Source organism: Bremia lactucae, linkage group LG1 (assembly GCF_004359215.1).
Source record: "Bremia lactucae strain SF5 linkage group LG1, whole genome shotgun sequence".
Classification (NCBI taxonomy): domain Eukaryota; phylum Oomycota; class Peronosporomycetes; order Peronosporales; family Peronosporaceae; genus Bremia; species Bremia lactucae.
The window spans coordinates 15,273,550-15,282,939 of record NC_090610.1 but is presented as its reverse complement, the minus strand read 5'-3'; the positions used below and the strand labels follow the sequence as shown (position 1 = coordinate 15,282,939).

At 45.6% G+C, this 9,390-nt stretch overlaps 4 protein-coding genes across 4 annotated transcripts; 2 read left to right on the top strand and 2 right to left on the bottom strand.

Moving 5' to 3' along the window:
- Window positions 1–696: 696 nt before the first annotated feature.
- On the bottom strand, window positions 697–1,133 carry CCR75_005698 (uncharacterized protein; the record flags this gene model as incomplete). Its single annotated transcript, XM_067963774.1, has 2 exons — window positions 697–998; window positions 1,052–1,133. 2 exons carry the CDS (start codon window positions 1,131–1,133, stop codon window positions 697–699), a joined length of 384 nt encoding a protein of 127 aa, XP_067814818.1.
- Window positions 1,134–1,539: 406 nt separating this feature from the next.
- On the top strand, window positions 1,540–3,582 carry CCR75_005697 (uncharacterized protein; the record flags this gene model as incomplete). Its single annotated transcript, XM_067963773.1, has 3 exons — window positions 1,540–1,548; window positions 1,756–3,074; window positions 3,143–3,582. The coding sequence occupies 3 exons, from the start codon at window positions 1,540–1,542 to the stop codon at window positions 3,336–3,338; spliced, it is 1,524 nt and encodes a 507-aa protein (XP_067815050.1). The 3' UTR covers window positions 3,339–3,582.
- A 260-nt stretch (window positions 3,583–3,842) lies between these two features.
- CCR75_005696 (uncharacterized protein) lies at window positions 3,843–5,700 on the top strand (the record flags this gene model as incomplete). Its single annotated transcript, XM_067963772.1, has 2 exons — window positions 3,843–4,376; window positions 4,456–5,700. The coding sequence occupies 2 exons, from the start codon at window positions 3,843–3,845 to the stop codon at window positions 5,698–5,700; spliced, it is 1,779 nt and encodes a 592-aa protein (XP_067815263.1).
- On the bottom strand, window positions 3,888–6,756 carry CCR75_005695 (uncharacterized protein; the record flags this gene model as incomplete). Its single annotated transcript, XM_067963771.1, has 5 exons — window positions 3,888–4,376; window positions 4,456–6,076; window positions 6,135–6,199; window positions 6,267–6,413; window positions 6,499–6,756. The coding sequence occupies 4 exons, from the start codon at window positions 6,754–6,756 to the stop codon at window positions 5,929–5,931; spliced, it is 618 nt and encodes a 205-aa protein (XP_067815049.1). The 3' UTR covers window positions 3,888–4,376; window positions 4,456–5,928.
- Between the last annotated feature and the right edge of the window lie 2,634 nt (window positions 6,757–9,390).

Sequence of the window (9,390 nt, the reverse complement as noted above, 5' to 3'; positions counted from 1 at the left end):
CAAAATATCATCTACCTTGTAGATAATATATTAATTAATACCTTCAAGTGTTAATTTCATGTAACGAAACACCCCGTTACAAGGCCCCTCACTTAAACAGTAATCAGTGTAAGATTAACTAGTACTTATCAGTACTAGTGTATGGTGCCCCGTTACAGCGGTGGGTCGGCTCTCAAGGCATTGCAAGACAAATTGCTCGTCTCGAGGTTGAGCTGTATAGAGAAGTTTTCTATTGGCTAATTAAAGGCTTAAATAATAGCTGAAGTAATTTGAGCTCGAGCAGTCAGTAGGCCCTCGAAAGCTGCGCACAAAGGATTCGTTATAAGCCTAAAGATCTAACATATTTCTTAAGACTAAGTTACATAGAAAGACGTAAACTAAAAAACAGCTTTTTAAAAGGAACCTGCGATAAAGTTTTGCTTGCAAAACCAATTATTCAGACGTCCACAGACTTCGAAGATTTCGACACAACACAAAATAGCGTAGCTGTTCTGGTGGTAACATTTCATCCTCGATGCTTCTAGAGAAGCGCAATTAGTCAGGTGTGCAGTATTTGGACTTTAGTAAGGTCTGCACCTTTCCTGCATCTTTTCTGGAACCTGGAGTCACCGTGGCCCTCGAATTTAAATTCTCTCGGTGATATTTAAGCAATAAGTTCGACTGGACAGTATCACATGGCAACAGTTGCCGTTAACATTAGATGAATCCTGCCAAACTGATCAATTTTTTGTAAAGGCTACTCGCCAAGTTTGGTTGTTTTCGCGCTAGGAGCGAAACGTCCTCTGGCTTTATTAGCTTCCGATTCGCGTGACGAGCAAAGAACTGCAGGTCTGTCGCCATCACTATAGACGGTGGGAAATTTAATTGAATTAGCTTTTCGCAAATATGGGTATCACAACCTTCAGACTGTTTATAGACGAGGTCAGCAATGAGCGCCATGGCTTCCTTGGACATGACAGGTTTGGTTCGTGCTTGGTGCCCATGCCGCTGCTTTTGAGCTACGTAGAAACAAGTGTTTAGTTGGCAGAATTAGGAAGCTCGAAGGTTTTACCATCATTTTTGCAGATGAGGCCCACAGTGTATAGAATGCTTTGGCGTACGCGCAGGTCTTTGCTTTCAAAGGAGTTCAACATACAAATCGGTCAATTGAATGTGGGTCTTAAAAAGATTCACGCAAATCAGCATAATTTCGTGAAATCAGCCACGAGGTACCTAATTTTGCAAAATTTAGACACGATTACATTATGACAGTTTATCGCGGTGCATGTTGAGAATTGAGCAGTTTGCGGGACATTTCATTGGTTTAAAATACGTGTCTCTTGCAAAGCTCCACGTACAGAGGGCCGCAGTTAATTAGGATTCTTGCTTTAAAATGGTGAGTAGAGGTCACATAAAATCTCGACGGAGCATCTTGAAACAATGATATCGCATCGTCGAAGTCTTTTATGCTGCCTGCGTCCGATTTTGTTTGTGCCGTGCCATAACGAAGATGTTTTGCCTCTGCACAGGTGGTGCTCTCGGCCTCGTTGCTGACCAGAAATGGCAAAGGTACGAATTGCATATCCTCGAGTGCTTGAATATAATTTGCGCTCATGACTAACAATGCATTGTCTGCTTACCTGTCACGCGCCTGCAGTCCTTGTCGCCCGCCAATTTGTTGAGATCACCCGAATTCGTCTGGAGGTAGGAGTAAACAAATCTTGAAATGTTTAAGAAGTAGTGTCGCTAAACTCGCGTCTGTTGCAACTATTTCAGGGCCTTTTAGCAGCATTTCCAAAGCTCTTGTCAAGTGGCTCGCGTGAGCACACATTCATTGACACGGAAAGTGTGCGCTATGTATATCAGCCTTTGGAAAGCTTTTTTGTGCTGATTCTTACAAATAAGACCAGCAATATCGTAGAAGATCTTCACACGATTCAGTTGTTGGCCAAGCTCGTTCCAGACATCTGTGCGCCACTAAGCGAAGCTTCGATCGGCGACAAGCAATTTGAGCTAATCTTTGGTTTTGACGAACTTATTACGGCCGGTGGTCACTCGGAGAATATCAGTGTGTCACAAGTCCGTATTAATATGGAAATGGAAAGCCACGAAGAGAAATTGCACAATATGATTATTGACAGCAAACGCGCGGCAGCCAAAGATGACATGAAGCGCCATACGGCACGTATTAAAGAAGAGCAGCGCGAGCGAGCGCGGTTAGAGCGTGCTGGAATTGGCGGCAGTGGTTTTGGAACACCGAGTTCGTTCGGAAGCTCACTAAGCAATGCATTTAAATCGCCTCGTAGTGGCAGCAACAGTTTTATGAACAGTCCTCGATCGCCTGCGGCAACGTCGCCGACGTCGTTGAATAGCCGTCCGGAGCCAGGACTGTCAAAGTCTGCTGGCATGAAGCTAGGAGTTTCTAGTCAGAGTCAAGGTGTGGGTCTTGGAAGAGGCGGAAAGTCGTTTATGGATGCCATGGCTGCTGAGGACGGATTAAAGGAAATTCCGCCCATGAGTGTCGCCGTTGAGACTGTGCAAAAGCCCGAGGTGATTGCTGCGGTCAGTCATGATCCAATTGGTGCGGTCGTGGAAGAAAAGATGACAGTTATGCTGACTCGAGATGGGGCCTTACAGCAGTTGGAAGTAAAGGGAAGTCTATTCGTGTCAGTGAATGACCCAAGTGCTGGCTGCTGCCGCCTCAAGCTCCGTACAAATGGTGCAGATGGCATAACATTCCAAACGCATCCGAAAGTGGACAAGCGACTTTATGACAGTGAATCTGTACTCGCTCTGCGAGATCCGTCTAAGCCTTTTCCTACTACGAGGGTAGCCTTTTTGCGGTGGAGTTTAAAAACACAGGACGAATCCATGTTGCCATTAAATATCACGTGCTGGCCGGAGGAGGAAGGAGATGGTCAAATAAATGTTAGTGTCGAGTATTCGCTCGACCGCGATATGGTGCTCGAAAATGTGAACGTCGTCCTCCCACTTGGTGGCCAGGACGCGCCGAGCGTTGCTCATGTAGACGGACTGTACCAGCACAATGCAGCTGAAGGCTCACTGTTGTGGCATCAAGACCAGATCAAGTCTACGTACGTACTTGCATACATTTATTGTCTTTTATATGTTTGCTCATTAGTTATTGCTTTTACCTATGCAGCAACAATACAGGCACGCTAGAGTTCACGATTCGCGGCAACAAAGTCGATGCTTTTTTTCCTATCTCCGTTTCATTCTTTTCGCGCAACGTGTATAGCGACGTGATCGTGGAAGCTGTTCAGAAGGTTGACGACGGTTCCTCAATTACATTTGGATTTGAAAAATTGCTGTCTGCGAATTCGTACCAAATCGTTTGAAAGCGCTAAATGGCTACTTGTCCGTGGCTGGTTAGAAGACAGAAGACTTGCTGCTTTTTTAGTTAAAAGCAAAAGTGTTTTTGGAATTGCAAGCTTCTTATCCTAATTGCCTCGTTTAATAAGAAATTGAAGAACAAAGAAAACATTTGTTGTGTGGTGACAAGTAGGTTGAAGTTCTATCCTTGTCACTTTCATGGCTAGCCGTCAAATTAAAATCTATGATATCCGCTATCTTTAAATTGACAGGTTTTCGCTCTTTAGGGCAGTCGGAGTGCCTCGTTAATGCAAACAAAATTGATGACGTAAATATTCGCTGACGGCTTCTGCGCTTCATGACAGCATAGTACCATCACAGCGGTACCGACGCAATGACTATTAGAATTCAATAATGTGCTTTCTTATAACGCTAGTGAAGAGCTCGGCAACTCGTTTGATTGGTCAATGTTGCTTAGCTTTTTGGCTTCCAGTCAATCAGTTTGGAGCGGATACGTAATTGTGGCGATAATGGCAAGCGTGACGGAAGTTAAGCAATTGGAGGTCAAAATCAAGGAGGATGTCAAGCATATTAATGAGCTGCCTAAAATTGTGCAATTGTTGCAGCATAGTGACAAAGCGGTCGCCCAGGCAGCCATGCAAAGCATGCGACGGGTGCTCTTCTTCTTCTTGGAAAAGGGCGACCTTAGACCGAAGCAAACGGAACAGCACACAACCAAGAAAGCGAAAAGTGCGAATTCTGAGGCCATTGATACATTTCAACGCTGGCTTTGGGACATTTATGTGAGTTACATTCAAGAGATGCTGCACTGGCTGGGTAACGCTGAGGCAGATAGCAATCTACGCGTCGGAGCGCTTCGTAGTCTAATGGAATTTGTCCCTCGTGAAGGAGATATTCGAGGATGTAGTGGTCCAACTTTTGGCAATGAAACGTTTCATCGCGTAGTGCACGAGCTGGCCAATACCGAGAGACTCACGGGTGAGTTGACTAGTGTGCTTAAAGGCGAGTACATCGGCGCCTACATGGACGTCCAGTACTTTATGGTATGGCTACTTGCTTAAAAAAATTGTTGTAACACCAGTATACTAAATTGTATAATGATGGGGCTATTTTGTAAAGTAGTTGAAAAACCTGGCGCAAATTTTGGACAGCCAGAACGACAAGGAAACGGAATTAGTGCTCGTTGCTAATGCGTTGCGGATGCTTGATATGGTAAATATGCCGCATGATCCGGAGGATATCTCGTCATTTCTAGTGGTCCCCAAAGACTCAAACTTGCTTGAGCAAGACCAGGTGAGCAGTGATGAAGAGAGTGATGATGAAATATTGGAAACTACTGCGGCTTCTGGCGAAAAACGAAAGGCTGGACCAGATCTGGATGCGAAAAAAGCGTCAAAAGCAAAGGGCCTTTATAACATCAAGCAGCATCGAAATGCTTTTAGTCTGGCGTGGATTGCTGTACTTCGCCATAAATTACCAGAAAAGCTGTACAAGAAAGTATTGGCAAAGCTTCCGGATGAAGTCATTCCGCACCTTGTAAATCCGCTGCTTTTGGCAGACTTTTTAACGGACTCTTATAGCATAGGAGGTGTCACAAGTTTATTGGCGCTTAATAGTCTGTTCATCCTCATTCAAGACTACAATTTTGACTCGCCCGATTTCTACAATAGGCTGTACGCGCTGCTGGACAATCGGTTTCTGTATTCTGCCAAGCAGCGCAATCGCTTCTTTGAGTTGCTGAATCTCTTTCTGTCGTCCACGCACTTGCCAGCATACACGATTGCGGCATTTGCTAAGCGATTGTCCCGCGGGGCGCTGACAGCCGAGCCTGGAGTCATCCTATTCATCATACCCATGGTCTACAACTTGATTTTGCGTCATAAGGAGTGTCTACAGCTTATTCACCGTACCGGTGCGTTCACTGCCGCGGAAAAGGCAGCAAAACGCCGCCAGGAATTATCAAGCAATTCTGCTGTCGATGCCGCGGCTAATAAACTTATTGATAACAAGACTGAGTTGGCACATAAGGATGGCCACGATCCGTTTAATAACGATGCGACAGACCCGGTCAATAGCAACGCCCTGCAGAGTTCATTGTGGGAGCTGCACACGATGAAACGCCACTTCAATGCTGATGTTGCTTTAAAAGCTCGGATGTTTGAAGAAAAACTGCGTCACCAACTTGTGGACGTTCGTGAGAGCATGGATATTACTTACAAGAGCATATTCGACAAGCAGCTTAAGCGGAAGGTAAAGGGCAAAGCCGCATTGACTTTTCAGCCCTGTCATGCACTTTTCTCAAAAGCAAACGACGAATCCAAAGCACAGGAAGAAGAAACTATTTTCGCCAAGGTCTTTGTGCTATAAAAGTCTTCTGACATTAGTGGTGCTTAGAATGTTATCCTGTAGAGAATTTACACAATCGCGTCATGACCCACTTGTCATTGCATGGTACCATCCTTTGGCCTCGTGGCATTACTTGAGCCGCGCTTATGCCTCAACGTTTTCTTGGAGTTGTATGTAACCAATTTGTGTCGATGCAGGCGGCAGCATCATCAACTTTAATCTACACAACGAGATCTTTTGAAAAGGTCGTTATGCGATACGGAGGATGACATGGATACCACTGTCGCTATCCACCAAGTCACTAAGTCCACCCACATTTAGAGCGAAAGCAGCATTTTCAAAGGAGGGCGTCATCTTGCCGCGCGTGAATGGTCCTAGGTCGCCACCTCGCTTTGCACTTTACGAAAACGCGTAAGCTTACAAAAGCATGCCACTGAGATTAAAAAGTATCGCACCTGCTGCAATCGCTCTCTTCTCTGGCAATTTGCTCAAAAAGCTCGCGCAGTGCCTCAGATGATCTCTATAGTTTAAAAGTATCAAACCCGTGTTAACCTCCATGGTGAAAAAAAGACGTTGTTCTAGTGTACATCAGAATGAGCCTCCGCACAAGCTTGAAGTTTGTCTCGAATGCCACCCGCCTTGGCCTTTGCTACCGCTTTGCTTCGAGTGATACTTTCCTGCCGCCAGGACGATGGTCTTCGAGACCCTGCATGCTTCACGAGTATGTGCAGCGCCTGCAGTGCAATATATCAAGCACCACATTTTCGCAATTATTTATGTAATTCTCAATACCCTGTGCTCCACAATTAACAAAAGCACCTGAAGGCTCTTTGGACCGACGGAGCTATCAATTAAGCCCCGCTTCTTGGGGTCAGACGACCCACGATGCCGAATCTCGCGTTCTTTGGCATGAACGTGCGAAAGCTTCCAGGTCTTCTCGCCGCTCTTGATATGCAAAAAGTAAAACTTTCCAGGACGGCTTTTGCTCTGCACCTCTTTCCACCCGCGCGGCAGGTCCTTGGCTGTTGAGCTCATGCAACGCAACGGCAGTTTTTGTTTAAACTTTGACTTTATCATGGCCAATTTAGTCTCGCGGTTTTCTTAAATTTACGACGGAATAACCTTCATATTATAGGATCTCTGCGTAATTTGTGCTCACTTTAGGGCACTTCAGAAGTCAGCTTTCTATACACTATATTGGATTGTTTTCCTTGCAGACTTACGCCGCGCCTTTGTGTTTCCGTGTTAGTGCGCAATGTAACGGGCACCTTTCGCTAGCACTGTAACGGTATAACGGGGCACTACGACTTGTACTGTTTCAGTACAAGTCCACTTCGCACTGCTTCAGTTGCGAGTGATGCCTCATGTTATTTCACGTACACTAGTACGTGCAGAGGAAGACTTCTCTTAAGGCAACTAGCTTTAAGAGGGTAAAATGAAAACTGTATTAAATATAATTAAGTGTCTCTTGTTCTATCTTTGTAAATGCTAACTTAATTATAATCTAATACTAAACATGCAACGTGAATTCTTATCTCTATCTTATCTGTAACTCTCTCTTTGATTACTCCTACAGCTGATTTGTCTGCGGAATAAATAGGTATAAATGGTCTATACCTATTAATGGATAAGAATTCAGAATATTACTATATAAAGTAATATCCTCCAAATCTTATCTACCTTTTCGATAATATATTAATTAACAAACTTTAAGTGTTAATTTCAAGTAACGATACACCCCGTTACATCGCCCCTCCCTTAAACGACAATCACTCTGACTGTCATTGGATGGAGTGGTCGCTATGTGACCACTTAATTTTTAAAACGATGTTGATTGGTCAGATCCATCATTTTAAATTCCATCGCATGAAGGATCAACCCATGCGGGGTGTTGATAGTGCTGCGCCTTTGGCTGCGGTTCGTGCAGCCGCGGGTGACGCCTGTTATCTCTTGTGGCAGATGGAACGTCTGCCGTAGTATCTTCCACTCGCACAACACTAGATGTTGCGAGTGCACGTGGTGATTCACCACGCGAATACGACCTCTCTTTGGAGGTCGACTACGAACGCGAGTCGGCCATTTCGTCCGACTCGGGGAGAATAGAACAGTCGCCTGATAGACGTCAGGTGGCTGACTATGAGCCTTCGAATGAGAGGGCTCATTCTGATAGATGAGTTAATAGTCTATTTGGATCCGACGATGAGGATGATCCCTCATCGCCCGTTCCGTCTCCCGTACGGTCACCTGCACGTGTTTATGTGCAAGGTGATGACGATGGCGTAAGCCATCGTAAGAAAAGGTCTTGTGGTACCCCTGCTTCAGTGGTTACCACTCAGGGGAGTGAAGACAATAAAATGTCTCATCTCGCTCCTGAAAAAAAGCCGTGGCTTTTGCCAGAACGGCTAATCAATAGCTTGTCTAAAGAAACTACTCCTCACAATAAATATCCTTTATTTATTGCGACAAAGCTACATGGCCTTGATCCCAGCGCGAAGAACTTTCGCGCTGAGGAAGATTTCTATCTCGATGCTTTTCTAAAGCATCGATGGTTTAGTGGCAACAATAAGCGAGAAAAAGTCTCGCTTATGCAAGCCTGGAGCGCGTTCATTCGCAATGTCAAAGACATTGGACGCGAAACCTGGCTTCAAAAACTTAACCCGAATAACGTCAAGTTTGAGAAAAGAACTCCAACCGGTGCAAAGTATAAATTGCATCGGTTGTCACGTGAGGCTGGGCTTCCATGCCTCACGTGGGGTGATCCCTGTCCGTGTTGTGTAGAAAACTCGAAGAGGGTAAAAGGGGATCTCTATTCCCTTTCTTCGCCCTGGGGGAGGGCTCGCATCTCTATTGAGATGCGCGATGCGATTGACATTTTGCAATCGATTTTCAGGCGCCAGGGGCGCGTGTATTCTGATGGGCCTTCTGAACAATCGGATGGGTCTCGTCATACTGACGGACGAGTCCCTTAACGTCAGCAACCAGCTGAGAACGAGGCTCCCAGCTGTCATGTGAAGGTGTATAACCACGCCAGCAAACAAGATAACTCGTTCGCTTCCCCTTCATATCACGGTGGTTCTGGATACGTTCCACAAGGAAACGTTGATCACCGTGGAAATCCACCAATGGTTGTGGTGGAGGAGGGAAAATAAGATCCGAACCGTGTGTCGGATCTAATGTCGAGGATCGACAAAATCAATCACCTCCTCCATGATTTGGAGGAGGGACTTGACCACGAGCGCGGCAAGCGCCGCTCGTTGGAGCAGAAGGTGCAGGCTCACCATATTGAGCGATTGGAAGACCGTTCGAAGAGTGCGTACTCCATGTTGGAGTACGAGCGGAAGTATCATGCTGTTCGCGATGAACTGTCGTCAGCTCATCGTAGTTTCGAGGATATTCGGAACCGGCATGAGAAACTTCAGGTTCAACATGAGAATCTGGTTCGCGATCACAAGAATCTTTTGGGGATTCTTGAAAAGGGTGGTCAAATCCGTCCTCGGAAGAAGCCGCGTACTGATGGTACGGGCGGAGCCGACCAACGTAAAACGTAGGATGCGTTCGCATCCTACGTGGCAATTCTATTGTGTACGCATTGCCTCTGCGATGCAGTACACGGAAAGGACCAATGAACTTGGGTAGTAGTTTACTGCTACCCACATTAGTGACTAATCGCTTAGGTAAGTTTACCGTAGAGAGTAGCACTAGATCATTAAT